General features: G+C 32.3%; 1 protein-coding gene across 1 annotated transcript; it reads left to right on the top strand.

Moving 5' to 3' along the window:
• The first annotated feature begins 1,030 nt into the window (after window positions 1-1,030).
• Window positions 1,031-21,850, top strand: CoRest (REST corepressor). The gene is made up of 8 exons (XM_074183163.1): window positions 1,031-1,415; window positions 1,548-1,691; window positions 1,750-1,964; window positions 2,017-2,196; window positions 6,592-6,675; window positions 14,648-14,745; window positions 17,758-17,953; window positions 19,809-21,850. Exons 1-8 carry the CDS (start codon window positions 1,307-1,309, stop codon window positions 20,211-20,213), a joined length of 1,431 nt encoding a protein of 476 aa, XP_074039264.1. The 5' UTR covers window positions 1,031-1,306; the 3' UTR covers window positions 20,214-21,850.
• Window positions 21,851-26,170: the final 4,320 nt, after the last annotated feature.

Raw genomic sequence — 26,170 nt, 5'->3', positions numbered from 1 at the left:
CATGGTTGTAGTATCATCCAAGTTCATTTCAAGTGACTTTTTGGGACACACAATTTGTAAATTTTATTTCATGATTCGTTTTGACCCCACCACTATTACAATTAAAATGATTCACGTTGATCAATCCTACAAATTTGCCAAAAATGCGTACCGTATAGTTATCAACTCCGAGATTAGTTATCGAGTAACCATGATGTAACGCATATAATCTTATATCTGGAGCGAGGACCACTTTATTTCGGTGGGATATTTATGTATTCCTATGAATAATATTGTAATTCAAATGCCGTTTGAAAATTTCAAAAGTTTTAGACCCCTGGTCTCCTATTTACACCCCACTGGGAAAACCGACATATATTTTGACCACAGAACTCATAAAAACTTGTGTACACTATGGTGGCTGCACAACACATGCTCTTACTGAAACACTGATTTGTTGTACTGTAAACAGTAGTTCCGAAAAATGTAAAAGCGTAACCTGACAATAGAAAAAAATCACAAGAGGTGCTATCCAAAACAATGTTTATCAAAGAATGAAGTTATGTTTATCTTCATCACTAAAAGTTACCGTTTCTTTCTCTAAATTAAGAAAGTAATTTGTAAGATCAAAACAAAACTATTTACGATTCTTATCTGATATCTGATAACACCGCTTCGTTTACATATAAATCTCTAACCGGATGTCCGTGATAATATAAATTTAACCCCATTACAATCACCACTAGTTTGTACATTTTCAAGCGCGATCATAGAGAATGTACTTTTTAGTCATGAGTTTTGAGTTTATGAATTCTGTGATTTCAACTTATTCAGGAACATATTCTTAGTTTCTGAATATTAACCTACCACGTTTTTGTATTTTAGTGAAACACGTTTCTTGTTGTTTGTGTGAATTCATGAGAGATTAATCTATAATTAATATTATTTACATATATTTTGCTGAATGATATCTCCGTGCAGGTTTCTTCGCATTTTTTTATAATTACAATCCTAACTGCGCATGTTCATTTAGGTGTAGGCCTCAAGCTCAAAAACAAACCAACGCCTTGGTGGTTACTCTTTAATCGAAAAAAAGGAAACTCAATGGTAGACATTTGTGACAGCGGAACTAGTAGCGCCAAGCGTAATCTAAAAGAACCATTCAATTATTCCAAAAACTACGGTTTTCCGATGGAAGATAGTCAGTGCAGTGCTATTTTTGAGAAAAGCACACTGTGACAACAGTGAATCATAAAGCTTGGTTTTCCATTTAAAGGAAAAATATTTTTATTTACTTTTTGTGATTTAATCAGTCAAACTGGCGAAAATGGTATTAGCCGAAAAAAATAGTGAAAACGCTCGAAATGGGCGTCGAAGTACAGGGCCCAGTCCAAATGGTCACGTACATGATTCCACAAGCGAGGACGAAAGCGGAGGTAATCTCTGATTCCCCTTGATAATCTTGTATTTTCAGATTTTACGTTGAATAAAAGTATGCTTTTCGGTGATCAAAATATATTCTTTATTTTTTTATCAAAACATTGTTTGAAACTCTGCATTTTTTTCAGCCCCTATAGATAGAATAAGAGTAGGAAGAGATTATCAAGCTGTTTGCCCTGAATTACAACCTGATGAAGAAAGAAGACCTGAGGCCCTCGCTGACAGAGCTCTCTTAGTTTGGTCACCAACTGAGGCGATCCAAGAATCAAAATGTGAGTTTTCAGTTTAATATAAAAATGAATTGGGTACTCAAACTCAATTTTATTACAGTGGAAGACTATATAGTATTAGCGAAAGATAGATATGGATATAACGGAGAGCAAGCCCTTGGAATGCTTTTCTGGCATAAGCATGATTTAGATCGTGCCATGATGGACTTGGCAAACTTTACCCCTTTCCCTGATGAGTGGTCTGTGGAAGATAAAGTTCTTTTTGAACAGGCATTTCAATTCCATGGAAAAAGTTTCCATAGAATACGGCAGATGGTAAAATAATTGTGGTTTCATTCAACAAGGTACCTCACAAAGTTTTTTTCAGTTACCAGATAAGAGCATAGCCAGTTTGGTCAAATATTACTACAGTTGGAAGAAAACGCGATCTCGCACAAGTCTCATGGATAAACAAGCACGAAAGCATAATGCCCCCAAAGAAGAAGGAGCCACGTCCGAAGGTGGTTCGGAAAATGGTTCAAACGAAGAGTCAGATCATGACGAAAAGGTAAGAAAACTTAGGTTGTCTAAAAGTATGAGTTTTTGCTAGTGTTTTGAGATTTAGCATGTAAAGATGAAACGGCTTTGATTTTGAGTTTGTGTTGAATGTGTATTAATGATTTTGATGTAGAATAATTTAAATTATGGTTGGTGGTTTTTCTAGAGTTTATAGTAAAAAAAATATGCTGGATGTTTATTAAAGAATATATAGAACAAGTGGCATTGAAACTGAACTGTTTCTCCAGTGATTTAATGAAATTACAGTTGCTTAAAAAAGTGTAAGGGTGTCTAGCCTCTATAAGAAAGAGTTTTTAATTCATTCTCCAAGACCACACTATCACATTGAGTTGAAAAACAGAATTAACAAATTTAGTTGAATGCCACGGCGATTTCTCAATTAATTACATATAACATAATTATTTAAACATACTTCCCTCAGTATACTCCGAAAATTAATTTCTCATTTGAATGGATTTTCATCAGAAGGATATAAGATACAACTGTTGATTCATAATAGTAATAAACTGTTCTATGTGTTTTTGGTCAGTAGTTGCAGCCATTAGTGATACATTTACCAAGTTCACAATTCCACTATTATTAAGAGGATGATAAAAAAACAAATTGACTTGTACAATTTGCATTACTTATTTTCACAGCATAATACTATTCTCTATCCCTGTTGTACAATCCGCAATGCCAGATATTACTTTTCAACACCATTTTTTCAGACAAATACTGAAACAGGTCAACATCAATACATATTCCGGTCTTCATGAAGACCAATGTTTTTTGGTTTCTTTAACCTGTCTTACAAAAAAAAGATTTTTTTTCTTGTCGAGACTGCTTGAGTTCAATCTATACCCAAAAGGGCAAGAAACATCATCTAAAAAACTATATGCCAGTTGCTTTCATCAGTGTTATAGAAAATCATGGGAAAGCTGTTAAATACATTCAAAATGATATCAACCAAGCCCAAAAAACAGGTTAAAACATGATAAAAAGAACCAGACAAGATTAAAATTTGCTAAAATTTATTTAAATCAGCTGCTCATTCAGGATAGCCTCTTTGAGATTTTTCATCAGAGTAGGAGCAGATAAAGTACGGCCCTTGAGGGCATATTATTTAGCAGAAAAGGTACTAAGTGAGAAAAAGATGTCTACAAAAATGAAGAACGATGGACAGGATTAGAAAATCTATTATTTATGTTCCTCAGTGATCTGTTGTGAATATCCTCCCTTCGAACTATTTTTGAGGCAAAGTACTTGTGTTGTCCAGTAGCCAAAATGTTTTTGACAAGACAAGAGTAGTGAATAAATCACGTTTTATTCAATTTCAAAAGTTGCAATTTCCAAAAAGGGGGTGTGATAGGTGCTTGAGGGGTAACCGCTTTCATAAAACTAAAGCATTGATTTTGCAATCTTGCACACCCTTCATGTGATAGACAAGGTCCATAAACTAGATTCTATCATGAAAAAAGTTTTCCGCTGGATTGGTGAGTCAAACATCAAAACCAATCTCGAATATTGAAAAGAGGTTGGAGATTTGTCTCTTTGTTTAAACACTTTCAACCCCAGGGGTACCGCTAGTGATATACAGCATCATTTCCACTCTGGTCGAGTGTATCCGCAGAGCTGTACTAACTACCAAATGTTTTTATTTCAGGTGAATCACTAGGTAACAATATTCCATTACTTCAACATGGTATCTCATGACTTGTACATGTACAACGATCATGTAGTTTTGGCTTGAAAAGAAGAAATCAATGAATTATAAATTTTCAAATGTAGGCTAGTTGTGGGAAGAGAAACCAGATTGTAATTATTTTATTAGTATTCAATGCATATTGAATGGGTTACAAATGAGACATTCAATGAAATTAAAAAAAACAAATAATTTATAATTTACATTTACAGGCCAATCAAAAATATGTATTATATCAATTCAAACACTCTTTGCCAAAGAACCGTTTTACAATTGATATCAACCTTCCATTACTCATGCTCAACATTACTGCTTGAGTCGTGTTCCCACAGACCTGTCCCTAAATAGGGTATTATATGTGTTAATTGGAGAACTTGACGGTGACCTACTTCAATTGAATTTGTTTATGAAGATTCTGTGTGTGAATTGGAGCCGCTGGCATAAAATGAATGTAATGAAAACCTTTTTCTCACACTAGAACAAAAACACTGACTCTCGATGTGCATTTCTCCATCCAAATTAGCATCATAAGAAGATGACTAGACTAGAATATGATAAGTGGCCAATTTTCATCCTTTGACTTAATGTTTCTAGTGCAGATGATGTGGTCTTTTATACCATTAGCTCTAGGAGAAGACTGTGATTACAGAAATGAAAATTCCATTGAAACAATGGAGAAACCCTTCAGTATTACTGCTATCCATTTTACTGTTTTGGTGTGGTAGATATTGCATGAATAATATATTTTAAAATAACGGTTTTCATTTGCATTGAGTCTCAGAAACAGACCGACAACTTCAACATTCAGTTCATACTGAAAATCAACAAATAGCAATGGGTGGGTGGTCCATAAATTTCAATGAAAATGATACACGAATTAGACTCAAATTTTTTGTAGAGTTTGTAGTTTTCATCATGAATCGCACCCCAAGAGTAGTATATTTCCAGAATGAAACCTAGTACTATGGGCACTGGTTGAAGTTTCTTAAGAGATAATCTCTTTTCATATTAAGCATGAATATGGACACCCCTTCGACTGCAGCAGTCCTGCCATAAAAAACTTTTTTTTTTGTATATAACAAAAGTGCAACAACGTCTCAACAATGTATGTTATTGTCTATATGAGAACACAGGTGATTCTAATTCAGGATTAATTAAAAAGTCCTAATTATGTGGAAGACCACACAATTTAGACATTCTGGAACCTCTATTGAGGCTCTGCAGTATGACTATTCCAGATTCGGATAAAACTATTTTTTAGATGATCATAGAATTCACACTTAACTGTTTAAGATGATCAGTGAGGAATAACTTTATGATTTAGAGTATTTGAGTGTCCTTCAAAGTATACCTATGAAAAATATTTCGAAATGAAAAACTTTTAATATTGTGCCCAGTTTTAGAATGAGCGGAAAATATTTGAAAGTAGTAGCTTCAATAGCAATAAATTAGTTTCCATACTTTTTAATTACTATTATTGAACAAAAGTCAATTTTTGTGGAGTTTTTATCTATCTTTTTGGGTACTTTTAACTTTCACAATCTGAAAAAAAATTATAAAGGGGAACTTTATTTAGGTGTACAAAGAGTAAATTTCAGTTCCATATGATTTTTTTTCTGATTGGCGAAAGTAAAAATACCTTAAAAGGTCGATAAAAAGTCATTATGTTTACAATTTTGTGGTTTGGTGAATTTTCCTGTTTGAATTGTGTCAGATTTGCATCTTTCATTACAAGATATAAAGCAGTTAGATTAAAAGTGCCTAAATTCTGACTGGTGTGGTTCTCATTATTCCAAACAGCTCATCCTGTCTAGTTTCAAAATAAAGAATTATTATTGAGGTAAATTAGTCTCTATACTCTTTAGTCGAGTCATACTTGTTTCAAATTTTCTGGCTTGTAGCTTGGAGAATTTTCCACTTGAATTTTGTCTTTTTTGCTTTGTTATTACAAGATGTAGACTCCATTGCTGCTGTTGGTGTGATTCTCATTGCTTTCGTTATTCCCAAACAAGCTTCGTTCATTAATAACTACCTGGATTCATTCTCCATGTCTTTCCAATGCTACTTCATCCATTCTTTTTTTTTTTTTAGATTTTGGTTCCACGTCAATGTGGAATCCTAATATAAGATATTGAACCTTCCCTAATAATTGTATCTTTTCATTTTGGAGTTTGTCCTCTTGATAAATTGTGCTGTGGTTGATTTGTACGGACTTCTGTTCAGCCCTTCTTCCTCAGTCTAAATTGTTATGATATTCAGGACCTGTTGCATGTGTTTCCTCACTATATAATTATATTTTCTCTGGGTTAGAATGACTAACTTAACCCCTGGTTTCACTGTCTCAATAAAATACAAATTAACCATAAACAAATAAATTTTAAAAACATCAGATGTGAAAATAGCATTGAAAATAACCAATTTGATATGTAATATACCCTCAAGTTTATCGTTCAAGTTTTATATATCAAAGTTCAAGTTTGAACTTTTTTTGTTGTATGAGTAAGTAGTATTTGTATTTTACAATGAGTTATACTGAAACTGAACCAATTAATAAATTTGTGAAAAAATTGGGGCTATTTTCAAAAACATTCAACACAACTATTAAACTTCTTTTTTGGCAGCATATAAAATAGTAAATATTTTAAGGGAGGGTTAGTAACGAGAAACTGACACTTAGTGGAGTAAAAATTGATATTACAGAAATGGACAATTCATCGTGGTATTCGTCGTAAAAGTGGATCTCCTAGCCGTAAGGGCCACTCTATCAACGAAAAATCAGTTCAGGTAGTCTATAAAAAAAAGAATAAACTTTTTCTATTGCACGTTTCCTCTCATCTCATTAATTCGTAGTGATGCACACATTCTACTTCGAAAACTTGTCAATCTAATGTATATACTCGAATTGACTATTTGAAATCACTTATTTTCGTTTCTGGCTTTATTCTATTGACAAATTTTCCAAAACCCGGTGCTTATTTCTCGACTCTCACATCAAATTAAAACTCCAGAAAGAATTTGCGTGAGCAGTTAACTTATTTGATGGATGTAAGTGGAGACATTGAAAATTTTTTATTTCTCTTGCATGCCACTGAGCTTTCATAGATTTCAGTTAACTTTGATTATTATGGCCCATGACCTGGGTGTTATACTGGAAAAACTCTTCTCCACAAAATTATTTTAATATTGTAGGGTTATGAAATTTGTAACTGAGTCATTCTTGAGTATATATTCAAAAGTAAACTCAAAACTGAATTGCTCAGCCAACAGTGATCCAAACATAAACATTTGAATTTAATCCTACTATTGTCCTGAAATTGCCATTTATTTTTTGTAATGTTTCTTTTTTTCTTTCAAACGTGGTTGATTGGAATAATAGCGCTTTGCTACACTCCGCCACGTAAAATAAAGACTATTTATTATTATTATTATTATATAAACACATTAAACTGAGAAACATGTTTTTATGTTTCTCTTCTAATATTAATAGACTGGAAAAATTCTGAGTTTGTTGAAGCATATTGCGGCACCTGTTTTTCACATATTTCGATCCTTCTGAATAAGATCAAACGTTACTTGGAACCCAAAAATAATAGGACGGTTTGATTACTCCTAATTTTGTCTTATCATCCTAAAGATTAGTAAACCATTATCCTACATCCCGCTTTGCGGCGTCAGATTAAGGATCGTTACATGCTTTAGGTACTGATAACTTGTGATTAACAGTGGTTTAGGCTCATTGCAGGGTGTTCGTACACCATCCGCAATTGGTTATGGAAGCTTTGGATTTCACAGAATAAAAAAGTTAGTTGTGCTAGAAAGTGGCTCTGTCAGATATAGATAAACAAAATCTCACAAGCCTATGTTTTTTTCTGGAACGTTTGGCTATAGTTCAGTCACAAATTCCTCAGAAGAACGAGCTTTTATAAAAAGGAAATGGAGTTGAGAGTACCCCAAGAACCCTTTACAAGTCATGTTTTGCAATCCCTGCAATATAGGAGGAAACAAATACATCTGTGCTTGTGAGCCAATCCAGTGTCTTTACCCTCGTGGGTTGTTCTGAATAGCTTTTGCAATACAACTTCTTAAAGATCAGCAATTTATCAATTGCTATCTCACAATTATTGAAGAAGTTGCCTCCTCAGATAAAAATCTGTCTTTTTAGATTGTTCTGAAGTTATCCCTGTTGGAGGGTAGTGATATATCTTTGTTTTATGAATTATTCTGCAAACAGGTGTTGAATATTATATTCAATATGAACTTGGTGGATATTTGTAGAAAATATTTCTGGTAAAACTCTGCTCAGAGATATATCAGTTTTTACATTACATTTTCGTTCTAGGAAATGCACGTTAAAAAGTGAGAACTCATTAATCCTTAGCTAGCACGCTTTTCAACTTCTGAGGGTTGTTGTTCATGAAGGGCAACAGCTGGTTAACGGAAGAATAGATTTTGATGTCATCCAAAAGTTTATCAAATCTTGCTGTCGTCTGTTTCTACACTTTGTTTTTATTTTAATAACTTGCTGGATGTTACCAATAATGGTGGGTCCCACAATTTCTAATGAATTTATACATGAACCGGCTTTGTACTCTGTATGTCCAGTCTAGCTCTTAAATTTGGCTATATATACCATATTGCATGTTCTCATCCTACAGAATTGTAGAAAAATACACTTATATCAAGAAAATATGATGAAATTGTAGTTTTAATCTTGCTATTATTTTGTTTTTGGGATGTAGGACCCAAAATCAATTAGGTTTCCTCCTTTTTTTCATTAAAAAAATTCCATATAGGTGGAAAACACTCCAGATGTTTCAATAAAAATAGTGGTTGCCAAAATATAACAAACGCTAGTAACTCAGGATTTTACAATTTTACTCCGTGCTAATTTTGAAGGTGAATAATCCTTTCACGTTTTTGAAAGAAGACACCAATCTTAAACAGGACATTTCACAAGTTTTTAGCCATGAACATTAAAACTTTCAATAATTTGTTTTTCAACTTGATTTGATAGTTTTTTTTAATATATTTTGAGTGTTAATTCTTGTTTGAATATGTTGAGAATATTTATTTCATCATTGCAATATGATAATGAAATATGAATAAATTGAAATTCACTCAATGTGTCCTCCAATCTGTAAAAAGTGAAAGACTGACATATATATTATACTCATTTGGTCCTATTTTCAACGAAGTAATTTTGAAAAGAAAGGTGATGATATTAGAGGTTCTGACGTTCATTGTTCGAATTTTTTTTTAACATTTACTGCAGTTGAATATTTGCAGAAAACTTGTTATTAGCTGAATTAGTTCCTTTAATGAATACCAAGTTATTTTTTTGCAATGAAAAAATTTAAGATTGGATAAACTAGTTGTGAAAATGAATCATTGTATTTTCGAATATTAACAATTAGTCATTGAATATGGGACATGGTTAAGCATTGCATGCTGTATCCTTGCATTATTCCCGTCCCTACCGATTCGTGCACAGTACTTGTACATAAAAGTGTTGTACACTTCCACTTATCTTCACAACCTTTATCATATTCTGCTATAACTCACTTTCATTATACAGTATGTTTCGTCTTGCGACATTGTGACATATCCTAAAAATTATTAGCTCTATTGTATTATAAAATAATTAATACTCTATAGAGTGGAGATAGTTTATTCAGATTTTACATAAATATCTACTTTTCAGGTTTTTGTTAGAAATGCCAAAAAATATAAAACTTCGTTTTTGTAGAAAGTGGGTTTAAAATTATTTATTTACTTTCAGAATGGGCAGTCCACAATATTTATTAAAATGACGGCAGAATAAATACATTGAACAGTGCGACAGAATTTAAAATCAGCTAACCATCGGCGAATCGTTGTTTTCGACAGAGCAGAGTACAGATAACATTTTTCAAGCCATTGCTTATGATGTCGGGTATTCTTTACATTGACACTATGTGTTGATAACACACATATTTCGTTTTTTTTTGTTTTTTTTTTCATTAAAAAACAGTAGCGTCACTCTAAACACAGTAGCTTTGCTGTTTCTGGTCCGATTGACGTGAAAAATTGACATGTGTCATTTGAAGGTCAGTTCGCCATCTGTGGGTTATTCCTGGGACCTAGTAGATGAAGAATACTTAGATGTTTCAATAACCAATCCTCCATTAGTATTTTTATAACATAAATACCTCAACTTGGTCAACAGTTATGAACAGTTGAAATTGTCTTTTTTTCAATGACTTGAATATCCTCAGTGAAACTGTTTTCTTAAAGATAATGTCTCATTACTGCCATTTTCAACCATTATTTTATTATAATTTTCAAAAATTTTACATTTTCAATAATTTTTTCCTTTTATGTTATATTTTTCATGATTCTACAAAATAACTCCAAGATAATATTCCTTATTGACCGTACGACTACGCCACGCTAATCGAAGTTCATTCTCAACACCAAACCGTTATTTTAACACCTTGACACGTGTTTCGAGCACCAAGTGATCATCTTCAAGAGTAAGATCAAACTGAACATACTAAACAGCTAAAACTGTGAACATTTGTTCGAGACCAACATAAAAAAATAAAAATCGCCAATCGAATTTACTTAGCCCGCGAAATTTGAACATTCACCCCACTTTTTGAACAGTCGTATAGTATGATTTATGCTTAATAAAATATAAATTGAAAATTGTATATGAATGTGATACATACGCAGTTCTGCATCTGCTATATCTGCAGTCGGAAATAAGTAAATCATATCGATGATTTTAAATAACGTATTTGGTAATTCTAGAATAGATGAGTAAAAACAGTTTTGGTATCAATATAATTTCACTAAGACTATTACAGAGTAGTATATAATAGGAAAAATGTCTTGTTTGTGCGTACAATGATTGGAATGTATAATTATTATACATTACGACGAAAACACTTCAAGAGGCGCATATAATAATTAATATTTGAATTTTAGTTTCATTTGATACCCCGCTTGTTTCAAACGGTTACTTTTCTATGACCATTTATACCAAAAGGTTATACAGGGTGTAACTGAATGAGTGTAAAACATTTAAGGAGGTGATTCCTCATCGAAAAAAAGATAGGATCTTTCATATAAAGAAACTTCATTGGAGCATCCCTTGTTAAGATACAGGTACATAAAATTTGTATAACAATTTTTTTTCACAAGCACTGAAAAAGTTAGAATATTCAAATTAACCTGACGTTTTGTACTACCAAAAAGACACTTAGCCAGTAATTTATTTGGTTTACCCCTTGCTTGTAAGGGGTGGAAAACGCAACCCCTAAAATGTATTTCCAATGTAACTTTTTGTCTTATTTGTTTACCATTTAAAAATTCATTTCCGATAGCCTGTTTCATTCTTAACAAAAAATGTCTCTTGGATTTTTTGCCCAAAATAAACCAGTTCGCAGCAAAAAATTATTTTACGAACAACTACAGAGATACATCGTCATAAATGCGAACTGGATTTATTGTTATTTTGTAGTTAGTACCTGCATTAAACGATTAAAGGGTAATGAACAAAACTAATTTATTAATAACAAAACACACATGTAGAAATCATAGTAAATGTTCAATATGTCTACCTTCAGACATGCATGCGTCTAGACGTCGGCGCATTGAGCCACGTATTCGCTCAAATATTCCTGGAGTCTCTCTGATTACCCTGCACGCATCGATGATGCGGTTTCTTAAGTCCTCTACATCGCGAACAGGAGTACGATAAACCATATGCTGTAAATGGCCCCAAATAGAGAAATAGAGAGGATTGAGATCCCTGGATCGAGCGGGCCAGTTCTGTGGTCCTCTTCGACCTATCCACTGATTTGCATATGTTTCAGTTAAATGCTGACGTGCTACTTGACTAAAATGGGCGGGAGCCCCATCATGCATAAAAAACATATCCCTTCTGACGTCCAAAGGAACTTCCTCCAGCAGTACTGGATGCACTTCTCTTAAAAATTGAACGTATGTCTCACCATTTAATCGTGGAGGTAGAAAATGAGGCCCAATTAAATTATCCCCAATAACTCCGAGCCACACGTTAAGAGAAAACTGTTCTTGATGGTTAGTTTCGTCAATAGCGTGAGGGTTTTCATCAGCCCATATGTGGTAATTATGAAAATTAATAATCTTGTCCCGAGAAAAACTACATTCTTCTGTGAATTCTATCGACTTTAGAAAGTCACAATTTCTTCTAATCATTTCCAGCATCCAATTGCAAAATTCAAGACGGTTCGGAAAGTCTCGCGGTAACAATGCCTGTACTCGTTGCAGATGGTAAGGGTATAAGAGTTGTTCCTTTAAAATTCGAAGTACCGTCATATTATCTACATTCAGCTGGAAAGCAATCTTTCTAGTACTGGTAGTAGGTTGTTCTTCAATCAAATTAAGTACTGCTTCCTCAAGCTGTGGTGTTCGTACTTCTCGATGGCGACCACAATCCTGCGTTCTTTTATCGAATGAACCATATTCTCGTAATCGATGATAAAGTCGAGCAAATATTCTATGTGAAGGATGCTGCCGTTGAGGATACATTTCAGCATATCTTCTAGAAGCTTCTAACCCATTCCCCTGCGACAGACCGTAAACGTAATGCATATCAGCCATTTCCTTATTTGTGTATGCCATTTTAATAACAAGTGAATAATTAAAGTAACAAATTAAGAACAGAACAACAACACACAATTAGTATTAATTCAATTTCAAAAATTCACAAACTGACAGCGTCATACCAATTTAAATGTCACTATCGCTAATAGCGACCTACTAGATAGATTAGTTTCGTATTTTCGCATTTATGACGTAGTATCTCTAAAATAATTTTTTGATGCGAACTGGTTTATTTTGGGCAAAAAACCCAAGAAACAATCTTTGTTTAGAATGAAACAGGCTATCGGAAATGAATTTTTAAATGGTAAACAAATAATAAGACAAAAAGTTACACTGGAAATAAATTTTAGGGGTTGCGTTTTCCACCCCTTACAACCATGGGGTAAACCAAATAAATTTCTGGCTAAGTGTCTCTTTGGTAGTACAAAACGTCAGGTTAATTTCAATATTGCAGCTTTTTTAGTGCTTGTGAAAAAAAATTGTTATACAAATTTTATGTACCGCCTTTAAGGGGCTTTATCTTAACAAGGGATTCTCCAATGAAATTTTTTTATATGAAAGATCCTGTCTTTTTTTCAATGACGAATCACATCCTTAAATGTTTTACACTTATTTAGTTACACCCTGTATAAATCTGTGTTACTCTTCTTTTTGCTGGAGGTCTTGGCTCTTTCTTTGGGACGATTGGACTTGGTTTCCATGTCGTGACCATATACCTATGATTCGTCACCAGTTGTGACTCTTTTGAGCAAATTTGGAACGAACTTCGCTGCCACACGCTTTAAAATTTCCGAAAAAATTGCATGGCATGGGCCAACCGATGTGCTGACATCCTCAGCAACTACTCTAATAGTGGTTCAATGATTCTCCATAACAATTTTCTTCACTCCCTCAATATTTTCATCGATTGTTGATGTGCTAAATTCTACAGATGGGAGGTTCTTGTTTTTCTAACACGTTTATTCAAAAAATAATAAAAGATTATTCTACTCTTCGACTAGTTTCTCGTAAAAATGTTTGTTGTTCAGTTAGACAGTACATTCCATTGATTTTCAGTTATTTGAGGCATCTCAAGTGACCTAGATATTGTTATTGAGTGAAATGAATCGACTAAAAACACCATTTCATACACCTCAATATAGACAGCGACTTATCAATCAATCAAACATTTATTGAATCAGTTTTCCTTCACAATCACATTAGACAAAAAAACAACATCATCATAAAATACTGACTGATTCAACAGGTCAAACAAACATAAAAAAGTCAATATAAACATACATAAAAAAAGTTAATAAGCTACAATAAAATTAGGATTCAAGGAGAAACTCATCCACAGAGTAGTATGCTTTTTGCAATAGAAAAATCATGAGTCGGTTTTTAAAGACATTGATATTTGAGGATTTAATGTCCTCACTAAGCTTATGTTATGTTACGTTCAATTTAATAAAATTGAATGGTCAGTTAACTTAAATATATTTTTCGTTTTCATAAGGTTTAATTGTTATGTGCATCTCTTTTATGTATTAAAAATCTGATCGTATCTTTTTCTTTTTTTCTTTAAGAAAAAGCATCAATTTATGGACGTTTCCAGGATCACCTGGCAGTATTCTAAGAAGTGAGTTAGTAATGCTTTTTAGTTATTTTATTAAACAAATCATTGTCTCCAACACTAGTACTGACACAATGAAATGTTTCTTGTAAATATTTTTTTGCAATATATGTATTTTACTCGGATTATTTTTTGTTATTATAAATTGGACCTAACAAAAGTTTTCCTTAACCACTAAAAACAAAAACTTGTTTTATTGTACTGCATCATTTATTTTCAAATAATTATCTTAAATAGCGGCAATTTCCAGTACTAACGCTGAAACATGCTCTTTTTTAAAAAAAACTACCAAAATTTTAACGCAATTTGTCACTATAGAGAAATATATCTCAGTACAGAACTCACATCAGATTGTAGATGTGAATTTAGAATAACGACACCTTTTCTTTTATATTTACTAAAGTATAGTAGAGATAATTTTTCGGATATTTTGCGATGTCGCTCGAGTCACGGAACATCTTGTATATTTCATAAGCTCGGAACTTGGTCGGTATGATTGTTGTATGTGTGCAGGGTGAGGGTGGCGCGTGCTCTAACTGCGGAGTCGTCTGTACAGTCACTCAGGTGACCACGAAGGGGGCCCTATGTAATTCCTGCTACCAACACTGGAGGTATGTATCGCTCCATTCACAATAGATTTATATTTATCAGTTAATTGTTCAAAAGAACACATGAAGTTGAAGATGAAAGGAAGGCTTTCTGTGAAAGTTACAGAATTGAAATGTAATATAGGTCTCAATCTATTGTTCAAAAACTTCATGGACACAAGATACTTTCGTGTATTTTGTAGGCACTTTAACTTGGCCTACATAAGGACTCGATATTCGAAAATGTCAACAGTTTGCACATCATATTGAATTGTTGAAAAAAATTCATGTCAAGTTCTTTATTAACATGATTTGTTCCTAGACTCTCAGTTGTATTTTGTACATCGTTTCTTTGGACACATTTTATTGTTTTTCAGAATATTGGGGAAACAGCATATCAAGGGTGTACTCAAGTGATTTTTCAAGTACTTGTGTATCTGGAAAGATCATAAGTAAATATAGATTGATTTCAAACATGGGCAATACATATGAAACTGTCATTGTTTTTTTACCAAGATAGATTCGGAAAGAAACATTATTCGTGATTCAAAATAAGACAGAGAAGAGAAAGATGATCTAGTTAAACAATAACATTTTTATTTCGATCCACAGCCGCCTTTCATTTCAGTCATTTACCTGGCTGTCGCTTTGGCATGGCCTACTGTTTGAGTAAAAATGAAATAAAATCGTTATTTTTGACTAAAAATCATTTTCAAGTAATGGATTGTGATATATTATTGAATTCGTTTCGAAAAGCTCCATTGAATACAGGGTATTTCATTAAATCGGGCTATATAAAAAACAAAGCTGATAATGGTTTCTGAAGAACGAAACGTCGGACGTAGAACGTAAAAAATTGCTATGCGAAATGGCGCAGTTTCGGTTTTTTCTGGATATCTCCGGAATTGTTCGAAATTTTCCAGATTTTGAAACATAATTTCGAAGAGTACCAAATTAAGCAACTTTGCCTTAATTTAACCGACCCTGTATCTCTTGTTTCCTAGATCCCACTGGTCACTTTCGGATTTGGGACACCCTCTACATATAACTTGATTTTTTTGTCCATGGAGAGTTTTCGTCAAGCAGATTGGTACCTATATATTATACATGTAATATTACTTTGAAATAACAATAATTCAAACAGTTTTGAAGTACGAAGTGAAATATATCCATGTAAACCTAAACCTGAATGGAGTACAGTTTGCTAAATTTCTATATATAATTGCTCTACCATCCAAATAGAAAACAGTGAAAGGCAAATTACTAAACTATCTGAAGGAATTTTTGTACAAACCAGAACAATATAACTGATGTAATGTAACTTGATCCAAGTTTTGATAAAGCGACAGACGAAGACAATGCTATGGCGCAACAGAAAAAAATTTAACTTGATTTCAGCAAACTTCAACTTGTATCTGCAACTTGATGATATTGGGTAGATTTTTTCTCATTTGCTCATCTCAGGGTTCAGGCTACATTACATAAGCTGTAATTGGAAAATAATCTTAAGGCATATTTTCAGTCGATTTTGATTTAGCAACAGTATTCATTATTTCCAAGTTTTTATACAACCGTAATATTACGAGTAGTATTTATTGTAGTGATATGCAACAGCAATCTCAATATATTATAATGAGTTTTGTAGAAAGAAGGCACCTTTCTTCAAACCTGATTGAATCCGTTATTTGCCTACATTTTGAACTGTAACATTTTGTTTATTTTATTGAAAAGAATAAAATGGCTTCACCTATTTTTCGAGCTCTTCTGTTTGAAGTCGCGTCGTATATGTAGTTCCCCAATTGACTCAATAGTCATTCAAGTTATGGGGTTGAATAAAGTGTCAAATTCTAATGGATTGAAAATTATCTTTCATACAAACTATTATTTATTATATGAATGAAAAACTGATTTGATTTTCCATTGTCAGTGTTCAAAGAACTTTTTTCATACATTCATTTCTTCCTTCTTGAACAGAAAAATATCTTTGTTCATGAAAACCATTTCGGTATTAAAAGGAATTTCTACTCATTTGCATAAATTTAAATAGTTATTTCTGCTTGTTCAGATGAATATCTTCATTTAAAGAAAAGGAGAGTTTTTTAAATGAACTACGATAACAATATTCTTGTGTCAATCAGAAAATTATTTGTATTCAGATGAATTCTTGGTATCTAGGCTCACAAATACTACCTTCCAAGTGAATAATATATTCTGTGTATTTGTTTATCAATAATTTTTCAATCAGACAATTTCATGATCTAAATATTTCTTATGCTATAAAAAGATGATGTGTATTCAATTCTTTGTATTGAAAAATTAGTTTTAATCTCTTTGACCATCAAATCGCCCTCAGTGCTTTGCCTTTGACTTCATATGTGAACAGGAACCATCATTATTCTCAATGAAAACACTTCATAGGAAAAGAGTATTAATAAATAAATATAGGATTTTTCTTCAAATAATTTGGTGGATATGCTAGAGGCAGTTCAATAAAACTTCTGAACATTACAAGAGTCATTATTCTCGAAGGTTTTAGTTTTTTACAGAAATAATTATTTATTTTTAGAACTGCGTGTTATTTTAGACAAACTAAATCAAAATAAAATCAGTTGCTGAATCCAAATATCCACAAAATTGACTGATTCTAACATCAATATTGTGCATTCAAGGAACGATCCAAATGAAAATTTATTTGTATTCAATATGAGAACATGGTGTTCCGAATTTAAACTATTGGTTCAAAATCAATCTATAGAAAATACTTATCCTACACAGCTAAACTATAGCACTTTTTTCAAAGCGTTTTTACAACACTTGTAAAAAGTGCTCTAAAAGAGAAAAAGTGCTATAGTTCTGTGTATGGGAAAAGTGTTAAAAATTCAAACGAATCAAATTATTCACATTGCAATTATTTTGAAGTCCCACCATCAACTGTGCCATTGATTCAAATACGAATAGTAGAGCAATTGGTTCTTTTCTGAAAAAGTTGAAGTATTATTAAAAATCGAAATTGACACGAACAATGTTGGTATGTAGACGAACGGGCCTGTTGAGGCCCACTTCGGGGCCGACGGGCGGCAAGCGGGGCACCCCTTTGGGGGCTCGCCATAAGCGCAAGCCCCCGCGCGGCATGTACATCAACCACGACGATCTGGCAGCAATGGCTTCTGGCAATACGGGCGTCGTCATGCTTAAAGCCATGGATCGAGAGCTCGATTCCCTGCAGAGACAAGTGAGTACACCCTGACGATGGAGATGATGTCCGAAAAGTGGTCTGCACGAATTATCTGAGATAGAGAATGAGCATTTTTCAGTTGTTTTTACATTTCATTTGTGTCAGTGACTATAATTTGATTACCAAAATTATTATCACATGAAATATGCAACAAGATGTTTAACTTTTTCTATTGAATTTGTTCTGGCAATTTATCAAAATGGTACTTGGAAGTAAACTGAAATATAATTAATACTTCCATTGGATATATTAAAGTTTCCAAGAAAGTTGGGAAATCTTGTGTTTTTTACTTTTTGTAAAAATATTTTCAAAGAATAATCAGTTGAATAAGAGAAGTATAAAATTTATAATTTCAAAATACAATGTTTGTCTATATTATTCATTTACTGTATTATTTCATTTGACGTTCAAGTCATGGAAATATTGTTTCAAAAACATGTTTGGCTTATTTTATTATTGAATTCAAGTCCTCTAAATTGCAAGTTTTCTGAAAGTTTTTGGGAATCTTCACTTCAAAAGAACTTGAAGTAATACTGTTTTTAGTTGGTTCTCTGAAAACTTGTAATTTAAAATGTCTTATTTTTGAAATTTATATTCATTTATTCAACGTTATGATCAATTTAACAAACCTATGAATTTTATTTCGATAAGTTTTTATATAGCGAACACGCCCACTCAGTTATGGATTCCATTGTTATATGATATATCATGTTTTCATTGTAAGCGTATAAAAATATATATTCTATCCATTGAAGTGATGTCCATATGGTAATCCATAAATAGTGTAAAGGATATTTTTCCAGTATACTAACACTCGCTTTTTTATATATGTTGAAATGATTGTCACGAATCGCAAAAAACTGCAAAATTTATATTAGAATTCAAAACATTCGTATTACTTTTCTGGCAGTAACTTCAGAAAAACTATTTTCATATAAATAAGTATCATTCTGATAATTCACAATGCGACAGCTGTTTCAGCCTATTGGGCATCATCAGTACTAGGCAAGCGGTCCTCGATTGAAGACAAACTGTAAAAAACAAAGACGAGTACTTGATAAAAATCACTATTATATATTACTAGAACAAAATCTCTCAACATTCAGCGATATTCAAAATTACTGAAGTAATAATGATAAAAAAATGTGGCATACTAAACATAGTAGCGAATAATTCCTTCATATTTTTCAGCTTCATAAATTTCTGAATGTTCCACATGAAATGCTTATTTTTCTCAGATTCGTTCGTCAGACTGCACAGCTTTCCTTTTTTTCACACCACTAACTCTTTTTTTGTATTGCTTGCTATTGGGGTCTCTATCTTTTAGTTTGCATCTTGTAGCATGCCTACGCCTGGATTGTATGATGTGTGATTTTCGTTATTTCAAATGCAACACTAGATTTATCTTATCTTATTAATTTATCAATTTTGTCGTGACTTGAGTGGGAAGGATTAGTGGCGAATCTGTTTTTTGTAATTGAAAAAGTGAACATCCTGCTTTCAATTAAGTAAGTGTCTCAAAATTCAAACAAACTCGTTCATTAGAAACAAAATAATTTAAGTTTAAGGTAGATAACTTTGTTCATTGCATTCTATTGCTATATTGAATATTTCCACCTTCCGCATATTTAATAATGCCAAATTCAGTGAATGAGTTGGGATTGAATTATTCTCACGTATTTTATCAAATTCTAGAGAGTATGTGTGAATGGGAGGTGTAGTGATTCAGGATGTGTTTTGATGTGTGCGTAGTTAGGGATATACCATTGACTTTCCAAACACATTATTTTAAGGTTAGACTCATGTACAGCAAAATATTTTATTAATCTAAAAACTATCTCCTTTGTTCCAGATCCAGCAGAACAAACAACATGTAAGTTCCTTGAAGCGCAAACATTCCGACAGCGTGGAAGATCTCCGTCCAGGTAACGACAGTTCCAGATACAATGCAAGATGGACACAGGAAGAACTGTTACTCGCTGTTCAAGGTGTTCGTAAGTACGGCAAAGATTTCAAAAGCATCGCCGATACGATCGGCAATAAGACGGAGCATCACGTTCGCACCTTTTTTGTCAACTATCGCAAACGCTATGACTTGGATAACGTCTTGAAAGAATGGGAAAGGGATAACGGTCCTATTCAGGAAGACAGTATCGAAGTTAAAAGCGAAGACGATAACGATGTCATCTGCATATCTCCGGTACCGGCGCCTAAGAAAGAAATGAAAAATGGGAAGGTTGCTCACGGGACCAAATGATGACTCTGCGTTTTGAGTTGAGTGTGGTGCTTCAGGGATGTTCTCTATAGCTTGAACCATTCTTTCGAGACAAACTTGTTTCGTTTGAGCGGTTATTGACTTGTTTGTGTATATATATTTTTCGTTTAAATTTAAGGTTACGTTAGCAATTTGGTGAACTGAGGAGTTTGTGGCACAATCCATTTTATTGAATAAAGTGCACGGTTTTGGCTGTATTTAATGAAATGGATGATACGAGAGCAATAAAGTGACATTTCGTAATCAACTTTCACTTTTTTTATATATTGCAATTAGAAAAAAGTTATGATCTCACAATCAGGTTTTTCATAGATATTTAGGAAAGGTAATTTCAAAAGGTGTCTTCTATTGTCTCCAACTAATAATGGATTCAAAAAATAAATGAAGTACTGAAAAATTAGAAGCAAAATGTATAATTGACGGGAAGCAGAACTACCATCAAAAATGTCTTTGAGTAACCACAGATGTGCTAATTCCTACGCTTAGTATTTTTTATGATTTTTTTTAAATCGCTCAATACAAATAATTTTTCTTGAAAATGTACAAACAAAATGATTAATAAAAATTAATCACTCCAAAAAATATAACCCCTTCAATTAAAATGAAATATTATTAAATGCCAATTTATTTTTTTTGAAATTTATACCTAATACCGTTAAGTATTTTTGTAAAACATTTTCATACATCTTTGTGCAAAAGTGTGTATGTAAAGTTATGCTTATCAGTGAACGGTGTTCACTGTATTCCAAGAATCTTTTGGAAAAAAACGTTTTGGCTTTCTGCTTCTCCGTTAACATATAAAAGGTGGGGAACTACAGAAAAAATGAATACATTGGTAAAAACGCTTTACAAAGGTGTATACATGAGTCATGCACAGAAGTTTCATTCAGATACAAACTTGTAGAACAAATCCTCTTGAAACAACTACTTTCAGTCATTGTGCACATTTTTCTCATTCAGTTTACATTCTAAATGGAATTGAAGCTTATACCATACACAAGATTGCGACACAAAGCCATATATGAATGAACATTGTAATAAAATTTCACTTGCGAAGAAACTTTCAATCTCCAGGTGGACTTCTATAAGTTTCAGGTGAAAACACTAGCCTTGAACTCCTCGCAGGACTTTTTCATATAACATTTTGAACAATGGCCTTTCTGAAAAAACATTCATATTACTAGTTCATTTAATCTCAGCTATTGGAATTTTGGTTATTGAAATAGGACCATTTTTTTCAAAAAAATTTCATTATTGTGAAAAAGCATATTTATCACGTTCAGTGACATAAAGTTATTTTTTTTTTTTTGCAAATATTGAGTGAATCACCTTTCAAAGTTATCCCGAAAGGTGCTGAAGGGGACTCGAGAAATTTATGTTTTCGCCCAAAACTTTCACAAGTCTATCTGGAGATTGAAAGTTTTTCTTATGAATGAAATTTTTTACCGATACTTCTTTACCTAACCAAACCTAACCCTCGAACTTACAGTCCATTTTATATTCTTAACACTATATTTATATGTATATCGTTTGTATTGTATTATAATAATTGTCTATTATATATTACTTTGTGTAGCGTTCTCCTGAGTTTGAAATCTGCTTCAATTCCAATAAGAATGTATGGAGTTCAAACTGAATGAGAAAAACAGATTTTTTTGTAAGTTAATGGTCCATAATTGAAAGTATTTATTTTTTTATCTATCATTGCTACAAAATTTCAGATGCAGAATTTTTGTGCATGAAAGAGTTTTTATTGGTCCACTTAATTTTTTTATTTCTTGTATATTTTGAAGAAGAAAACCAAACGGTTTTCTGCTTACATCATGTAAAAATATCTCGAAAAAAATTCCCTGTTCAATAGCCAATAATTTTTTATATTACGATATCTCCATTGCTGCAAATCCTGCTTGAACATTGAACATTAATCTTCCATTAACCAGCTACACTTTTGGACACCCTTTAAAGAGATCTTTAGATACTTTGCTTGTTTTTCCCCACCAATTTATTGAGTGCAGAATATGTTTTTCATAAAAAAAATTGATTTGATAGAAGTTCAGTGTAGGATCACAATTTTTTTATATTCGACCATTTTTGTGTGAAAATAACCTTTAGATTTGTATTAATGACCTCAAACAGAAAAAACAATTTTATGATTAGCATGCCATGGGTCACATTGCTGTTTATAAACAACATTTTCAGATGGTCTTGCTGACCTATTGGCTTGGTATGTTGAAAATACTAAAATGAAATAGAATTTTTACAGATATTGTATTTTTCTAAACCCTAAAAAAGAAACAACGGTGTGTTAAATTTTTCAATTCTGGATTTTCGTAGTGCTTTTGCTTCTACAGTTCTATAAATATCACATATTTTGCTGCAAGTAATGAAAAAAGTTCTCAATAGAGTCTATTGACCTGAACTAGAAGAAACTCCTCAGAAAAGTGTTACAGTTGAGCTCCAGCAGTTTTCATGTATTACTAGGTCTTGCAAAATTCAAACGAATTGAAAGGTTTTTTTATTTAATCAAATATTGTGCAGTATTTTTCTACACAAGTTGTGAAAACTGAATTAAAGATACTCATCAAGTTTTTTGTCTACCACACTATACTGGTTTCTCGATTTATCGTCTGTGGGAGGATTCCAAAAACAGCTAGAGATATATATATATTTTGTCCTCTTCCAAGAAATCCATTGAAGAGGAAGTTTTGAATGACGATCATTCTATTCTCGAAGGTAAACGTCATTATCAAGAATGTTTGGTATTCAAAATTGCTCGTCCAATCATGTATATAATAAGAGATATATTTCTGGTAGAAAAATAAACTGTAAATAATTTTATATAACATTACATGTTCGTTTTGCATGCGGAATCACGTTCAAATATTTATATGTATTAAGCATCCTGATTAGGTGGTCCAAATTTTCTGGGTGAAATAATGTTTTTCTATGGATCACATGGTATATATTTCATAAATATTCCTTTATATCTTTAGTAATATTTTTATAGGTTGAGATTTGAGAATAATATGATGTATAATTGATGATTAGTTGAAAGGTATTTATTGATTGTAGAACCTTTATTTATGTTTTCCATAATTTTAAGTATTTTTAATTGTTTTTACACAAAAGTATACCTTAGCCCACAAGGTTATCTAATATCAGTAGTTCTGTAGTAACGTATTCAAAATAAATATATTAATTATATATTTATGATTGTTTTATTTATAATAAGTAAGTAAGTACTTTATTTAACCACTTTATATACAGTTGCACATTTGTAGCAAGTCACAAAAGTTTGTTCATTGGATAAAAACTTAAAGTAGTTATAAAACTGGACATATACCACAGTAGAATATAAACAGAATATACATATAAGAGCAAATAATTTAAAGATAATGTCTCAGTGAGCATAAATCAAATTATTCCACCTTGTTTCACCTTTTCTTCATATTCATCTAGTGTATAAAAGGAATTTTCAATTAAAAAAAGTTTGATAGTTTTTTTGAAACAGAACATGTTGGCCTTTTTTAGATCATCTGGAAGGATATTATATAATCTGAAATTTAAAGAATTATTTGCCAATTTGGTAAGTCTATATCTGGGTATTCTGATATTGTGTGCTCCTCTAGTATTATGTTGATGAAAGACTGTGTAACTAAGTTTGGTAGATTCTTATGGATCTCCACAAGAGTACTTGAAATGAATAGGCAAGGAATAGTCAATATAGAGTGTACTCTAAATCTCCAAAATTACCACAGGACTATTCAGAGGGATATCAAGTTAAACCAGGTATACCCAATGATCCCCTGGGCCAAATTATTTTAGCAGCAGATGTACAGATTGGAAAATCTAGCTGTGTCTTTGAGATGCACGAACGATAAAGAGAGATGGAAACTATCCACTATCAACTTTGATCGTGAAGTTTATTTTTTTAATTGATACACAAAAATACAGAAGATACGAATAAAGCACTAATGAAGTAAACACTAATAAAGTAAATATTTTATATAAAATGGCATTAAAGTGACTCAACACTTGTGTTATGCTACAAAGTAATACTAATTATTATGAAATTACAGTTGTGTACAGAGTGTTAGGAAACAATTTATTGGCAGTGTATCTATTGGTGTACTAATATTTTGACAAATTCAAAATAATTTTCGAAGATAATTTTTTTTTATTCTATAGAAAAGGTTTTTTGTGTATCAATTCGTTTGTTGTACTTCTAGAAATATAAACTGTGGAAACATAATTATGAGATGTTTGTTTTTGAATGCATACATAAACTATGAAAGTATAGTGTTCGAATATTACTAAGATTTAAATATATAAGATTAGTGTGATATGATTTTTTTTCTTCAAGATTATTTGCAGAATATAGTTCTGTATTACGTTTAGTTTTTGCAAAGAACTCTTTTACATTGCTCCCCACACCTGAATACCATAACGAAAAAGTGATTCAGCTAGAGATTTGTAAATTATTATGAGTATATTTTTCGATAGAAACTTTGGTAGCTGGTAAAATTTATATATTAGCTTCCTCACTTTTTTTGTCAGATATTCAACATGATTGTTCCATTTTAAATTTCAAAAACTACACCTTACAATTTGATCTCCTCAAACTTTATTTGAAAAATATATCACAACATGGTTCGCTAGCATAGTAGCTTTGTCAAGTACTTTTGTGCAGGAGAAAATAATATTTTCGAAGATTGGTTGCGTAAAGATTATGATATAATTTTTCTCCGTCTGCTGATGGTTTTCAATAGGAAGTGTTTCGATTCCGGACAGATTACCATCATCACCCATGGTATGATCACTCCACAACCTTTTTGGTGCGTGTGTGTAACGTGAATAAATGTTTCATCGACATTCTCAATAAGTTTTCTTATACAATTCTTCAAGAAATCTGTAGTCGAACAGGCTGGCGTTCCATCAATATTTTTCTGTAATATTTCACTTTTTTCCATCGAAATCCACATTTATGAAATTCTTTTTGCAGTTTCTCTGCTACCCAGATATTCTGTATCTTGGATGATAGTTTTGTGACTCTCCCTAAGCGCTGTATTCATTTCTCTTTGACATTGAAATTAATTATGTATCTGCAGAGTATATTTGGAGTTGAAAGAGAAAATTTCGTACAGTTTACATGCAAACCTCTGTGGCCTCATCTACTCGTTCTTGAACCTTCAAAGTTGAAATACAATATTATTTACAATTTTACTTATTACTATTACTTCTTTCCTTCACGAGAGGAATTCTGACTCTATCACCTGTTGCTTGCCCTTGCATAAATCTTGATACGTTGTTCACAATTTCTTTGCTTTGTCCACTGAAAATCGTGTTCGCCAGTTCACTGTTCGAAGGCATTTTCAATGACAACAATTAACTCACATTTCACCACACAGAATAATTTCTCCACCTACTTTTCTAACTCGATGTTCACTACTCGAGTTCCTCGATGTTAATTATCTTTCGCCCCACTCTGCCGGCTGATCTACTAAACATCCGATATTCAGAGACACAGCTAGATTTGCCAAGCTGTACTTTGAAAAATTTGTTAAGGTAAAGGGCGTTCGTTTTCAACAGACACCTTAATTATGATACTAATAATACTTCATTTCCTTTTTGACAATTACAATTTGTATATGCTGTCATATATATTTGTCTGATATCAAAATTTTGTATCTTTGAATACTCAATCTGGAGAGAAGTAATACAGCTTATAAAGATTTTTTTAAATTTCTCTAAGATTGACATTTTTTTTAAATGGGCAGAATGATGCTCTCTCCAACTGAGAATTGAATTTCAAAGACCGATCCAATCAATGAATGGTATATAATTTTCAATAGGGAGATGTTAAGAAAACACTAGGTATTTATACAAGATATATTGTAATGTTATATTTTCAATGTTTTTCCCAGCCTAAACGTGAATTT

The sequence above is a fragment of the Leptinotarsa decemlineata genome, unplaced genomic scaffold, assembly GCF_025532065.1.
Source record: "Leptinotarsa decemlineata unplaced genomic scaffold, Ldec_3_MD MMD2_tig00026336_RagTag_RagTag, whole genome shotgun sequence".
NCBI lineage: Eukaryota > Metazoa > Arthropoda > Insecta > Coleoptera > Chrysomelidae > Leptinotarsa > Leptinotarsa decemlineata.
Note: the sequence above shows the minus strand (reverse complement) of the source record. Positions and strands in the feature narration are given on the sequence as shown.